The sequence below is a fragment of the Carettochelys insculpta genome, chromosome 1 (assembly GCF_033958435.1).
Source record: "Carettochelys insculpta isolate YL-2023 chromosome 1, ASM3395843v1, whole genome shotgun sequence".
NCBI lineage: Eukaryota > Metazoa > Chordata > Testudines > Carettochelyidae > Carettochelys > Carettochelys insculpta.
In genome coordinates this window covers 379,788,191-379,803,107 of record NC_134137.1, presented here as the reverse complement: position 1 = coordinate 379,803,107, position 14,917 = coordinate 379,788,191, and the positions used below count along the sequence as shown (strand labels likewise).

The window sequence follows — 14,917 nt, the reverse complement described above, 5'->3', positions numbered from 1 at the left end:
CTTGGGACGGCCCTTGAGATGCATATGCCCCAGAACACTGGTACTTGTCTGGGGATCTGAATCTTATGCAGTAGAGAGGAGAGAGTGGGACTCACATTTTCCATTGGTTGGCTCTGATCCTTTGTTCATTGAGCTATGAGCTGTGTTAACTGTGGTGGCGCCCCGTTTGTTACAGAGCTACCTGAGGACTGCAGAGGGAGGTGGGAGAGCTTTGTAGAAGAGACACTGAGAGAGACAAACCGGAAGAATACAGTGGATTTGGTAAGGATAGTACTGCTGAACTCTTGTGCATATTTCAGATGGGCTTGCTGCTTTCTAGCATGTATGTTGTTTAAAAATTGGTGGTTTGATATGACTTTTTTGTGAAATTTTCATTGATCCCACACAGCAGGTATATGGAGCGGGTAGTAATAGGTAAGCTCTCCCTGTCTGAAGTGACGAGTGTGAGTGATTTCTCTCTGATCTGGCAGCAATACTGCTGTAGCCCCGTAGCTTCTCTGATGTGTATTGTGTCTCACGGTGTTGACTTGTGAAGGAAGATAATTCCTACTAGAGCGCTTCGATTTCAGTCTCTGATATATTTTTAATAGGGCAAGATTATATTTTGACCTCTCTCTCCTTTCCCTGACATTCATGCTGATCTCTTTTTCAGGTGAGCACCCACCATCTGCATTCTTCCAGTGAGGATGAGGACATTGAGAGCGCTTTCCCCAATGAACTCTCTCTCCAGCAGGTGACAGACTCTGTGCTTTGAACTGTTGTTCAGAAGTGTGCTATAGCTGGCTTCATCTTTAATCCTTCACTGTAGGATGCAGCTTCCTGACTTCTTAACAGGGTCTGAAGCTGCTTGTGTGTCTGTTTAATCCATTAATAACGGGGATATTTTTACAACAGGGGAAGGACGATTTGGTGAGTGTATTTGAATGTTTCTTTGCCAGGTGAAAAATACCAGTCACTGCAGCAGAAGGTAGAGCTGACCATCAGGGAAGACTGCTGAGGTGCCCATGGGGAAGCCACACTTTTTGTTAGAAAGAGGCAGCATGACCCATTGGCTTGAGTACTGGACTGAGACCTGTTCTGTTCCCAGCTCCCCTGCAGCTCTGCAGTCTGATCTCTGTGCTTTAGTTTGCTCACCCCTAAAATGAGGATATAGTGAGACTTACTACTTATGTAAAGCTCATTGAGATTTGAGACTTATAGCGGTATTATTTGTGAAGGGGAGAGAAGGCAATTCTACAGGTATTCTCTTATAAAATGAGAAAACCAATGAAGGGATGTACTTTGGGTTTCTTGTGTCAGGAGGCAAATATTTTAAATTTCCTCCTGATCGTCACTGTTAGAGCCAGGGAGGGACATAAATAGGGCTAGATTAAACCACTACTGAGCCCTAGGCAAACATACACTTCTGGCCTCTATGCTGATGGAGGATGACTGGGCCAAATTTCAATGAGTGGTGGTGTGACCTTGTACAGTGGATCACAGCACCACTCAGGTTTTGCCTGCTCACCCTTCCATCTTGGTGAGCAGAATTGTGAGCTGTGGCAGGATGAGCAACTTGTCCTGGTGTATCTGCAGTATAGCCAACCTGACCATATTGAGTATACTGTATGGTGGTCCCTGGATCCCACCTCCAGTGCTTATGGGCCCTGTGTGTCTAGTTTGCCTGTGTATAAATCCATCCCTAGTCATCGAGTGCTCTGTGAGGGCTGCTGAAGGATGTATTTGTATAGTGATTATTAAGTGAAAGCAGAATGGGAAGGGAAGTGTCTCCATGGCTCGTGGAGCAGCTAGAGGCAAAGTTTAGGAAAGGACAGGGCAGAGTAGGTCCAGCAAAGACGTTTTAGGTTGTTCATATTATTCTAGTAAGTGTGGGGATTGAAAGGACACCCTTAATCTGAAATCTAATGAGATAAAAAAATGAGCTTTAAGTTTTTTATTCCTATACCTGAGTCTCCCCGACCACCTTCTGTGGTTCTGCGAACCAATTTTCTCTTCTCCCCAGTATTTTTCTTTGCCCAGTTGCTATGTTAACATCCCGTGCCCCCTGCTCCCTTCCCTCCCACAGAAAAACAAGGGAAACTAGCAAACCTCTCCATACATGTACACTGATGCAGTGGCAGTTTCAGTGGCTAAAAGGGGGACTTTGATAAACTGAGGGCCAGGAAAACAGGTGTTGATTGGCTATAATAGCTAAGTCCTGGCAAATGGTAGTGGTGGAGAGGTGTAGTCTGGAAAAATGAACTATTATTATTAGTTAAATTTATTATATCAGTGCTTAAGGGCCAACCATGAATGGAGTCCTATTGTGTTAGGCATCATACAGACTCAGAGTAGTAGCCCATGGGTGGGACAATAATATATTGGAGATATACCTGTCTCATAGAGCTGGAAGGGACCTTCAGAGGTCATCGAGTCCAGTCCCCTGCACTCACAGCAGGACCTATCACCATCCTTGACAGTTTTTTTTTCTTTTTTAAATCTGTTTGCTCCAGATCCCTAGATGGCCCCCTCAAGGATTGAACTCTCAGCCCTGGGTTTAGCAGGCCAGTATTCAAATCACTGAGCTATCCTTCTCACCATAGGAGGTGGAGACATGCTTAATTAGCAGCAGCATCTCGTAATGTTTCTTTTAAACTCCTTGAATTGCATTATAACCAGTTTCTGGTTGCATCCCTCAGGCATTCTCAGAGTACCAAATTCAACAGATGACAGCCAACTTTGTGGATCAGTTTGGCTTCAATGACGAAGAGTTTGCAGATCAGGATGACAATATCAAGTGAGTTTAACTGTAGCTGTAACAGAGGGGTAGCCGTGTTAGTTTGTATCCACAAGAACAACGAGAAGTCCTGTGGCACCTTATAAATTTAACAGATATTATTGGAGCATAAGCTTTCACGGGCAGAGACTCACTTTGTCACTATGCAACTGACAAAGTGAGTCTTTACCCATGAAAGCTTATGCTCCAAATTATGTCAGACTGTAAGGTCCACAGGACTTCTCATTGTTTTTGTAGACATAATAAAAGTAGCAAAATGAAGATGGGCATGAATGCATTTCATATAATTCAGTTAAGCTCCCAAGGAAATCCAGCCATTCCTTTTCATATAGAGGGAAGCATGCAAGTGATAAGGCAGTTCCAAAAGCCATTAAGAAGGGCGGTGTGGAGGGATTTCATGATACAGAACCTTAGGGTACATCTATACTGCAAAAACCCAATGAACTAAGCAAAAAAAAAAGAAAATCAGTCCTTAGTGATGAGTCTCAGCAGCCATGCTTGCGCTCATGGCTCAGTCTTTGAAACTAAAATTAGCAGCATAGATGTTCCTGCTTGAGCTCTGACTTGGAGGGTGGGTCTCAGAAACCAAGCCTGAACTGCTATGTGGCAATTTGGTAGCCTTGCGAGTCCAAGTTATCTGACAGAGGCCAGATGCAGGTGTTTTATTGTAGGGTGAACAAAGACTCCCAGCACGACTTAAGTGGGGCTGCATCAATGCTAGAACTGATCAGTCAGGACCTAGGGTTCAAACTTTTGAGTCAGGCTTGGACCCCTCCACGCCACAGTGGTCCTGCGACCTCGGTCTGAGCCCTCTGTTGGTGTGATTTGTGTATAGCTAGAAGGAGTGTTTGGGGGAGGATAGGCTATGCCTTAGTTTGTAACCTAGGCTTACATTGCATTGTAGACAGGTCCTAAGTAATAATGACTGTGCGGGTGCTATGTAAGAGATGCTAATCTCAGTAAAAACACCTCCCCCTCCCTGGCACTTTAATTCCCTTCTAGGCTTCTGTCATCAAACATAAATTATAACATCTCATAATTGTATTTCATATAGCATTAAGAAGTTAGAGGTGTGACTTAATTTCAAATAAAAAAAATTGAGGCTACTGGACTTTGATGTGGTGATCAGTGAAAAGGGGCAGTTTTTAGCCTGGAAAGCTCTGTGGCACCAACATGATTCTGAGTCTCTTGTGGCTCCACTTGGGTTTAAGTTATTGGGAAGTCCATTGTTTGTTCTCCTTATGGCAGTGCTTGAGGCCAGGTCTACCCTAGACATTAAAATCGATTGTAGATACGCACTTCGAGCTACGTCAGTTGGGTGGGTAGAATCAGTTTATCTACAATCAACTTACATGGTGGTCCTCACAAAGGGAGGTTGATGGGAGAGTTTCTCCCATCAACCTCCCTTACTCCTCGCAATAGACAGGAGTACAGGGGTTGACTGCTGAGCCCAGATACTTAGATTTTACACATGCTTACTAGGCATGCAAAATTGAACCCCATAACATCAACCCTGACTGGGTCAGTCTTCGGTGCAGCAAAGTCCTGGCTAGCCTCTGAGTAAAATAACTGTTTTCAGATTGCCATTTTATTTTGTATGTCAGCTTTAGACAAGTTTGTGCCATCTTAAGAGTAATCCTCAAGAAAATACCAACCAGTATGTCCTTTCAAGTTCTAGGGCCTCCATCAGAGTGATAGTAAGATAAATAGAAACTACTTTTCAGTGTGAAGGAGAATCCTATATATTCTTCAGCCCTTTTCTTGAGCATTGTAGTCATAAGGGCCATTAATAGGGTCAACAAGTTCCAATCCAGCCAGCAATTGTGGGGTAATTCAATTGTGTCTCCATTTTCTAATGAAATAGAACTTAAATCAATTACTGAAGTCAGGGGAAGCAACTTCAAATGACCCTGGAGCTGAATGAGAATTGTAGTTATCCATTCCCACAAGGATGAACAGGATGGGAGGAGAGAATACAACAAAAACTGCTCAGGTGTAGGTTTTTCTTTGATGAAACCTGTGAAAGAAGTGACTCCAAATCAAATTGGAAAGATGCCTTTGTCTTAGTAGGATGGTGGGTGTGTTCAGCTGCCTTTCTCCCTGTTGCTCCAAGCCCTCATGCAGATTTCTCTCTTTGCAGTGCACCTTTTGACAGGATTGCAGAGATAAACTTCAACATAGATGCGGATGATGACAGTGTAAGTGTGGGGTGGGTAGGTGGGTGGCAGGGCTGGAGTGGATATTTACTATCGACAGGATAGACTCCCATGAGTCATTCCATGTTTCAATCAGATGCAGCCATTTGCATCTTGGAGAAGGCTTTCTTATTTAGTTTCTTCTGGGCTTTCTGACTTTTGGCCCTTCCACTTCTGTTTTTAGCCTCTTTCTTACCTTGGATAAATAAAGGGAAGAATGTTAGTATACCTTCAGGGGATCTAGATGCGTAGACAGTGTGCTTTGTGACCTCTGCTGTGCACCAGCATTCTTGCTGCTTCCTCCCCAGAAATCTACAGAACTTGACTTCTGTTGATGTTTGTTTTAGTCAAATGCATCCCTTTTTGAGGCCTGCTGCAATGAACGGATCCAGCAGTTTGATGACAAGGAGGAGGAGGAAGATATCTGGGAGGAGAAGGAAATAACATATGCAACACAAGTCAAATCAAGAACACGGTAAGGTGTAAGCAAACAGTCTGTCGTCTTTCTCTGAATAATGCCAGGTTGTAGATTCCAGTTATATGTGCTTTGGAGTCTGTTGCTTGTATAAAACTTGAGTGGCTCTGTATGAGCTGCTTCTGCAAAGAGATTATGGCTTGTCTTGAATTCAGAGCAAGACCCCTGTCGTGTACAAATGAGGCATGCTTGAGGGCGTTGTAATAATGTTGGAAACAATAGGATATACAACTGACTATGGAGGCCAGAAACTACCCCTATTTCAAAAATTTTTAGAAACCATTCCCTTTCTCACCTCTCAGAAACTTCATTTAAAGCCCTATCCTGCTGCAGAGGAAGAAGTAGAGAGGATATCTGTTAGTTTGTTTAATAAGGTAGGGGAGATAGGGTTCCTTTTTGGAAACTGTGAAAATAAAACAAAATAGGTTTTGGTGCAAATTAGGGCCCTTACATGTTGTGTAACTTGTACAGTAATGATTTTGTGACTCATTCAATTTATCAATTATTTAATGATAAGTGCTTCTTTAATTGCAGTTTTAAAAGATGTGGACAGATTGAGCAACATAACAACCAAGAGGCTGAAAATGAATTGTATGAAATGCATTCATATTCTCACTTGAGTTAATGGACACTTGCCTGCATCACACAAGCTGCCATTCCAGGTGGCACTAACTTGCCTGCTGTTTCTAGTCTCCAGGTCTTGAATGGGCTGTGGAGACTGCACTCACTTCTCTGCCCTAGAAATCATTATCTTAGGTATGGTGTTAGGTACTGGGGAGAAATTGTATAAAGAATTGTGGCCTTTTGCTGCCTGTGCACTGTATTCTGGAAATACATGCTGAATAGCCTCCAGGGCAGTCAGTTCTAGTACATTTATTGTCCATGAATTAATAAGTCCAAATTCTCAGTGCCTGTGAGAATCAACTCTTCAGTTAAAGTCAGTGGTGCACGCTGTACCACCCGCTAGTCTGATAATTTTAACTTTCTAAGGAGGTAGAAGGGGACAACTTCCAAATCAAATCTTCTTTGTGTTTTTGTTAAAAATAATTTGTAATGTCAGTTTTGTTTATCCTTTGCTGGCTCATTCTGATGTTTGTTTCTTGTGGGTCTGGAGTGATGGCTCATAACATTTTTGACCCTTGCAGCGTGGAATATGTAATTGAATTAATTCACTGTGTTTTATTAAGTTTCCATTTGATGTGTGGAAAGGAGAAGAATTTGTTTCCTGTCCTGTGCAATTTTTATTGATATAGAACAAGTACATACCCTCGTGTCCAACTCACATTTTGCCAAAAGTCTAAGTGAAGTAGGCAGGCTTGTGGCACCAAAGATGGGCATGCATTAATTGAATTAGGCCTCTGTCTCCTTTTTGTGTACAAATTTGAAAGGAAAGGTCACAAATAATGTAGCTGCTGCTAGTAGGAAGGAAATTGCGTTTGCAGTAAGTTATAATGCCCATTTGATTACATATGTACGTTAGGAACAAACCATCCTGATGCACGCTAAGAACAGCAAACATGGTAGGCAACCAACTTGGCTTGCCAAGGAAATCCTTGGCGATCTCAAACTCAAAAAGCATGCATGTAAGAAGTGGAAACTTGGACAGGTGACTGAGGAGGAGTATAAATATATTGCTGGAGAGAAAGTTGGGGAGTAAGCAGGAAAGTGAAAGCACAACTCAAACTGCAGCTAGCAAGGAATGTGAAGGGCAGCAAGATGGGTTTCTATAGGCAAGTTAACAATAGGAGGGTGATTAGAGAGGGTGTGGGGCCATTACTGGATGAGGGAGGTAACCTAATAAAAGATGATGTAGGAAAAGCTGAAGTACTCAATGCTTTTTTTGACTCAGTCTTCACAGACAAGATCAGTTCCCAAACTACAGCACTAAGCAGTGCAGTATGGGAAGGAGGTGGGCAGCCCTGGGTGAAGAAGGAATAGAATCATAGAACAATAGAGCTGGAAGAGACCTAAAAAAGCCATCAAGTCCAGCCCCCTGCTCTAAGCAGGACCAAACCCATCAGATCAGCCCCACCAGGGCTTTGTCGAGGTGAGACTTAAACACCTCCCGGGATGGAGACTCCACTACTTCCCTGGGTAGACCATTCCAATGCTTCACCACCCTCCTAGGGAAAAAGTTTTTCCTAATGTTCAACCTGGACCTTTCCAACCACCACTTGAGACCATTGTTCCATGTTCTGCCATCCGTGACCACTGTGAGCAGCCTCTCTCCAGCCTCTTTGCAGCCTCCCTTCAGTAAGTTGAAGGCTGTTATCAAGCCCCCGCTCAGTCTTCTCTTCTGCAGACTAAACAATCCCAATTCCCTCAACCTTTCTTCATAAGTCATATGCTCCAGCCCTCTAATTATTTTGGTCACCCTCCGGTGGACCCTCTCTAGTGTATCCACATCCTTCCTATAAATGGGGGCCCAGAACCGGACACAGTACTCCAGATGCGGCCTCACCAAAGCCAAACAAAGAGGAATAATCACTTCTCTGGATCTACCGGCAGCGGTCCTCTTGATGCAACCTAATAGGCCATTCGCTTTCTTAGCTTCAACGGCACACTGTTGACTCATGTCCAGCTTCTCATCCACTACAACTCCCAGATCCTTTTCTGCAAAACTACTACTGAGCCAGGCGGACCCCAGCCTGTAACAATGCTTGGGATTCTTCCGGCCCACGTGCAGGACTCTGCACTTGTCCTTACTGAACCTCATCAGATTTCTTGCAGCCCAGTCTTCCAATTTGTCTAAGTCAGTCTGGACTCTGTCCCTACCCTCCAGCGTATCTACCTCTCCCCCTAGCTTAGTGTCATCCGCAAACTTGCTGAGGGTGCAATCCAACCCCTCAGCCAGGTCATTGATAATAGGTTAAGAGCTACTTGAAAAGGAAAGAGGTACACAAATCCCTGGGCGTGGCTCTAATGCATCCAAGGGTACTGAGGGAACTAGCAGCTGTGATTGTAGAGTCTTTGACTATTATTTTTGAAAACTCATGGAGATGGGGAGAGATCCCGTATGATTGGAAAAAGACAAATGTAGTGCCCATCTTTAAAAAAGGAAAGGACGACAATCCAGGGAACTATTCACTGGTCAGACTTACCTCAGTCCCTGGGAAAATCATGGTGGGGGGGGTCCTCCAGGAATCCATTTTGGAGCACTTGGAAAAGGGGAAAGTGGTCAAGAGTAGTCAACATGGGTTTACCAAGGGCAAGTTGTGCCTGACCAATCTGATTAGTTTCTATGGTAAGGTAACAGGCTCTGTGGACATGGGGAAGTCAACAGAAGTGATGTACCTTGACTTCAGCAAAGCTTTTGATACAAGCTCCCACAACATTCTTGCCTGTAAATTGAGGAAGTATGGATTGGTTATATGGACTATAAGATGGATAGAAAACTGGCTTGATGGATGGGCCCAACAGGTATTAGTCAATGGCTCAATGTCTGGTTGGTGGTCAGTTTCAAGTGTAGCTCCCCCAGGATCCGATCTAGAGCCAGTATTGTTTAACATCTTTGTTAATGACCTGGATGAGGGCATGGATTGCACTCTCAGCAAATTTGCAGATGACACTAAACTAGGGGCAGAGATAGATACACTGGAGGGTAGGGATAGGGTCCATAGTGACCTAGACAAATTGGGGGCTTGGGCCAAAAGAAATGTGATGAGGTTCAACAGGGAGAGTTGCAGAGTCCTGCACTTGGGACAGAAGAATGCCAAGCAGTGTTACAGATTGTGGAACAACTGGCTAAGAAGCAGTGCAGCCAGAAAGGATCTGGGGATTCCAGTGGATGAGAGGCTTGGAAATGAGTCAAAAGTGTGCCCTTGCAGCCAAGAAAGCTAATGGCATATTGGCATGTATTAGAAGAAGCATTTCTGGCAGATTTAGAGAAGTCGTTATTCCTCTCTACTTGGCACTGGTGAGGCCGCCACATCTGGAGTATTGTGTCCAGTTCTGGGCCTCCCCAGTATAGAAAGGATGTGGATGCATTGGAACGAGTTCAGTGGAGGGCAATAAAAATGATTAAGGGGTTGGAGCACATGACCTATGAGGAGAGGCTGAGGGATTTGGGCTTGCTTAGTTTGTAGAAGAGTGAAGCATGATTTGATAGCAGTCTTCAAGTTCCTGAAAGAGGGCTCTAAAGAGGATGAAGAGAAGCTGTTCTCAGTGGTAACAGATGGCAGAACAAGGAGGAATAGTCTGAAGTTACAGAAGGAGAGGTGTTGGTTGGATATTAGGAAAAACTATTTCACCAGGAGGGTGGTGAAACACTGGAATGTGTGACCTAGAAAGGTGGTGGAAAACCTGAAGGTTTTTAAGTCTTGGGCTTGACATAGTCATGGTTGGGATGATTTAGTTGGGGTTAATCCTGCTTTAGGCAGTGGGCTGGACTGTATGACCTCCAGAGGTCCTTTCCAGCCTTAGAATATGATTTTATGATGACTTTTAGTGATCACATGTAAATTGAAAATTTTTACACAGTCAGTTATTTTGAAAGTGTATGTATGTGTAAATTGGAATATGGAAGCTTGTTTGCTCCTGACGTTATAAAACTCTATGAATGCAATGCACGCAGTAGTTAATTCAGCTGTTCTACTCCTCTCTCCCATTCTGCAAGCAAGGAAACTATGACAAAGTAATTTAGTGACTTCGGTTGTAATGAAAAAGAAATACATGTATCGAACTTCGTACAGTGTATGCTGTGATCTCCATGAAAAATCTGCACTCCCTTGAGTTCTATATTCTTCCATTGTCATTTTTCCTTCTGTACTGCAGTCCATTATCTTTGTTTACTTTAGATTGCATCTCCTTAGAGAGAGACTTACAAAGTGCTGTGCATACCTGTGTTTCTTTTGTAAATAATAATTGACTTACAAGAAATGATTCAGAATTGTTTTAATAGCTTTTTGTAGTGATGGCTCATGGAGAATTCTTGAAAGGTATAGTAAACCCCGAAAGGATTCCGTAAGAGTTTACTGGAAATATAAATGGGAGATTATGGGAAGAATTGCAAAACTGAAACTTAAGACTGAATGTTCTCATGGGAGACTTTAATCATCTAGACATTTGTTGGGAGACCAATACAGCAGCACGCAGACAATTCAGGAAGTTTTTGGAGAATGTTGGGGATAACTTCTCGGTGCAAGTGCTGAAGGAACCGACCAGGGGCCATGCGCAACTTGACCTGCTGCTCACAAACAGGGAAGAACTAGTAGAAGAAACAGAAGTGGGAGGAAACCTGGGCTGCAGCGACCATGACATCGTAGATTTCAGGATCTGGACAAAAGGAAGAAAGGTGAACAGTAACATACAGACCCTTGATTTCAGGAGAGCAGACTTTGACTCCCTGAGAGAACTGATGAGCAGGATCCCTTGGGAAAGGAAAGATGAAGGGGAAAAGAGTTCAAGAGAACTGGCAGTATTTTAAAGAAGTCTTACTGAAGTCACAGGAACAAACCATCCTGCTGCATAGTAAGAAATGCAGACGTGATAGGCAACCAGCTTGGCTTAACAGGGAAATCCTTAGTCATCTTAAATTCAAAAAGGATGCATACAAGAAATGGAAACATGGAGAGTTGACTAAGGAGGAGTATAAACGTACGGCTGGAGAATGCCAGGCAGTAATCAGGAAAGCGAAAGCACAATTGGAACTGCAGCTGGCGAAGGATGTGAAGAGTAACAAGAATGGTTTCTACAGGCATGTTAACAATAAACGAGTTATCAGAGAAGGTGTGGGGATGTTACTGAATGAGGGGGGTAACCTAGTGACAGGTAATGTAGGAAAATCTGAAGGTCTCAATGCTTTTTCTGCCTCAGTCTTCACGGACAAAGTCAACTTCCATGTGACGGTCCTAGACAATGTAGTATGAGAAGGTGGAGGGCAGCCATCTGTGGGGAAGGAACAAGTTCTGAGCTATCTAGAAAAACTAGATGTGCACAAGTCCATAGGTCTGGATTTAATGCACCCAAGGGTACTGAGGGAATTGGCAGAGTTCATTGCTGAATCTTTGGCCATTATCCTTGAAGACTCTTGGAGATTGGCGGAGGTATCGGATGACCGGAAGAAGGCAAATGTAGCGCCCATCTTTAAAAAAGGAAAGAAGGACAATCCAGGGAGCTATAGACTGCTCAGCCTTACCTCATTTCCTGGGAAAATAATGGAGGGAATTCTCAAGGAATCCATTTTGGAGCACTTAGAAGAGGGGAAAGTGATCAAAAGTAGCCAACATGGATTCACCAGGGGCAGGACCTGCCTGACCAATCTGATTAACGTCTATGGCAAGGTAACAGGCTCTGTGGACATGGGGAAGTCAGTGGATGTGATGTACCTTGACTTCAGCAAGGCTTTTAATACGGTCTTCTGCAACATTCTTGTCCATAAGTTAAGAAAATATAGTAACAGAGAGGAAGCTGTGCTAGTCTATACACTATCAAAACAAAAAGCTCAATATTGAGTCTGTTCTGGTCTGGCTATGGTCTGAAGAAGTGGGTCTGTCCCATGAAAGATCACCTAATAAACTATTTTGCTAGTCTTTAAAGTGCTACTTGACTGCTTTTTAAGAAAATATGGATTGGATCCTTGGACTATAAGATGGATAGAAAGCTGGCTTGATGGTCGGGCCCAACGGGTAGTGGTCAATGGCTCAATATCTGGATGGTGGTCGGTTTCAAGCGGAGTGCCGCAAGGCTCAGTTCTGGGGCCGGTGTTATTTGATATCTTTATTAATGACCTGGATGAGGGACTGGATTGCACCCTCAGCACGTTCACGGATGACACAAAACTAGGGGGAGAGGTAGATTTGTTGGAGGGTAGAGAGAGAATCCAGAGGTACCTGGATAAATTGGAGGACTGGGCCAAAAGAAATCTGATGCGGTTCAAGAAGGAGAAATGTAGAGTCATGCACCTGGGGCGGAAGAATCCCAAGGATTGTTACAGGTTGGGGACTTACTGGCTCAGCAGCAATACAATGGAAAGGGACCTAGGGGTTATGGTGGATGAAAGGCTGGATATGAGTAAACAGTGTGCCCTTGTAGCCAAGAAGGCTAACGGCATACTAGGGTGCATTAGGAGGAACATTTCAAGCAGATCTAGAGAAGTAGTTGTTCCTCTCTATTTGGCACTGGTGAGGCCACATCTGGAATATTGTGTCCAGTTTTGGGTCCCCCTGTATAAAAAGGATATGGATTTGTGGAGCAGGTTCAGCAGAGAGCAGTAAAAATGATTTAAGGTTCTGGAGCACAAGACCTACGAGGATAGGCTGAGGGATTTGGGTTTGTTTAGTTTACAGAAGAGAAGACTGAGTGGTGATTTGATAGCAGCCTTCAACTTCCTGAAGGGGAGCTCTAAAAAGGAGGGTGAGAAACTGTTCTCAGTGGTGTCGGAAGGCAAAACAAGGAGTAATGGTCTGAAGTTGAAGAGGGAGAGGTGTAGATTAGAGATGAGGAAAAACTACTTCACCAGGAGGGTGGTGAAGCATTGGAATGCGTTATCTAGAGAGGTGATAGATTCTCCATCCCTCAAGGTTTTTAAGTCCCGGCTGGACAAGGTCCTGGCTGGGATGACTTAGTGGGGATTGATCCTGCTTGAAGCAGGGGGCTGGAGTAGATGACCTCCTGAGGTCCCTTCCAGCCCTGTGATTCTGTGAATGTTAGGTCAGAATTCCTGAAAGACATTTATTAAATGAGGAATGTCTCCCATTGGATGCCCTGCCATTGGGATATCAAAACTACTCTGATCAAAGTACTTAAAGATACACTTTCAGGAACAATCCTGCCTTGTCCCTACCATCCTCCTCCTAGTGGGACTAGCAGGTGGGGGATGGACCTCATTGCTTAACAGGGCTTTCTAACTCTGATTTCTCTGATTCAGGTTTGGAGCATCTCAGACCTCAGAGAGTTCCTCAAAAAGTGACCTAGAGAATGGGGATCATGATGGCAGTGTCGACTCAGAAGAAGAGGAAACAGAAGAACATACAACACCTCCGATGGAGAACACCAACAAGAATAATGCTTCTGAGCAGAAAGACACTGACTCTACGGAAGGTAAAAAGTTCAGTATATCCTCTTTATTAAGTCCTCAGGAATGTGACTCAGGCTCTCTTTCCTGGAGATCTACCACATGGGTACATGCGAGCCGCATAGCAACTGATGCTTCTCAGCTGGGAAATAAAATACTCATTGTGAATTTGCTTCTGCATATTCCTCCCTTCAAATGTTGGAGGGATTGGATCGTGCAGGTGCAGAGAGCTGGGTTCTGCAAATTTACAACATGCAGTTTCAGTTATGTTTCTGGACCCAGGCATGGTGTAAATACAGGTTGAACCTCTCTGGTCCAGAAACATCTATAACCCAGCATGATTTTAGTTAGCTGGATGTCCACTTATAATGGGTGTGGCCATATTTCCTGCGGTTTACAGCCACCAGTCCTGGCTCTCAGAGTTCTGTGCTAGTATTCAGCTCTAATTTACCCCTGTCTTCTCAGAGCCAGTAAGCAGTGGAAGTGTTGGTTATGCTGCGAGACAGAGTTGACCTCCTGTGGTTCAGCAAATTCTCTGGTTCAGCATTGGTCAGGTCACAAGGATGCTGGGCGAAAGAGATGCAGCCTGTACTATAACAGCGGGGCTTTTTTTCTGCCCGAACGCCGCAGAATGGTGTTCCGGAGCCTTTTTCCCCCAGGTCCGCGATTTTTAAATCTGCCCCTACCACCGTGCTCTGTGCATGCACAGCTCCATCCCGGGAGCCGTGTGGTTCCTGCTGCCCCAGCACCTCAGGCCCAGTGTGGTCCTGGAGCAGCTCCTGTGTCCCAGCACAGCACGGTGCTTGCATGGCCCCAGCGTGATGTAGTTGGTGGGCCCCTGCGGCAGCAGGGAGGTAAGTCACTGGCCTTCACTTGGAGGGAGGGAAAGGTACTTGGCTCTGGGGACCAGGGAGGGCATTTGGGGAAGTGGGGAGGTGGAGGTACCTGGCTTTGGGGATTGGGGTGGGTGTTTGGGGAGGGAGTGGAGGTATCTGGCTCTGAGGAGCTGAGAGGGCCTTCAGGGGGCTCTGGGGAATGGGGAAGGCATTCAGCTGGAGGGTGAGGGGCTGGAGAGACCCAGCTCAGGGGAAAACGGGGGTATTCAGTTGGCAGGAGGGTGGCTGGAGTGCCTGGCTACAAGGAACAGGGAGGTCCATGCAGAGGCGGGGGGCAGTTAAGCTGCCAGGGTGTGGTTAAGCACGTGGCAGGGTGTAGCTCGGGCCCTGCCAGGGGGCAGTTAAGACACCAGGGTGGGGGCAGTTAAGCGGCAAGGGGTCTGCTCTGGCCCCATGCGGGGGGGGGGGGGGGTGGCTTGGGCCCTGCATGGGGTGGTTAAGCTGTCAGAGGGAGGTTGGGCCTGGGGCAGGGGGGTGGTTTGGGTTTTGAGTTGCTCAACCTTTTTTCCTAGAAAAAAAACACTATGTAACAGTATCAATTTTTATTAAGAACCAATAAAG

At 44.9% G+C, this 14,917-nt stretch overlaps 1 protein-coding gene across 2 annotated transcripts in view; it reads left to right on the top strand.

Annotated features, from left to right (window-relative positions):
• PPP6R2 (protein phosphatase 6 regulatory subunit 2) overlaps positions 1-14,917 on the top strand; it is a 168,259-nt gene that overhangs the window by 113,937 nt on the left and 39,405 nt on the right. For both annotated transcript variants that reach the window (XM_074976508.1, XM_074976499.1), the window contains exons 14-19: positions 176-261; positions 653-733; positions 2,679-2,776; positions 4,917-4,974; positions 5,319-5,446; positions 13,314-13,486. In XM_074976508.1, coding sequence (XP_074832609.1) covers positions 176-261; positions 653-733; positions 2,679-2,776; positions 4,917-4,974; positions 5,319-5,446; positions 13,314-13,486 — 624 coding nt within the window. The remainder of the gene's footprint in view (positions 1-175; positions 262-652; positions 734-2,678; positions 2,777-4,916; positions 4,975-5,318; positions 5,447-13,313; positions 13,487-14,917) is intronic.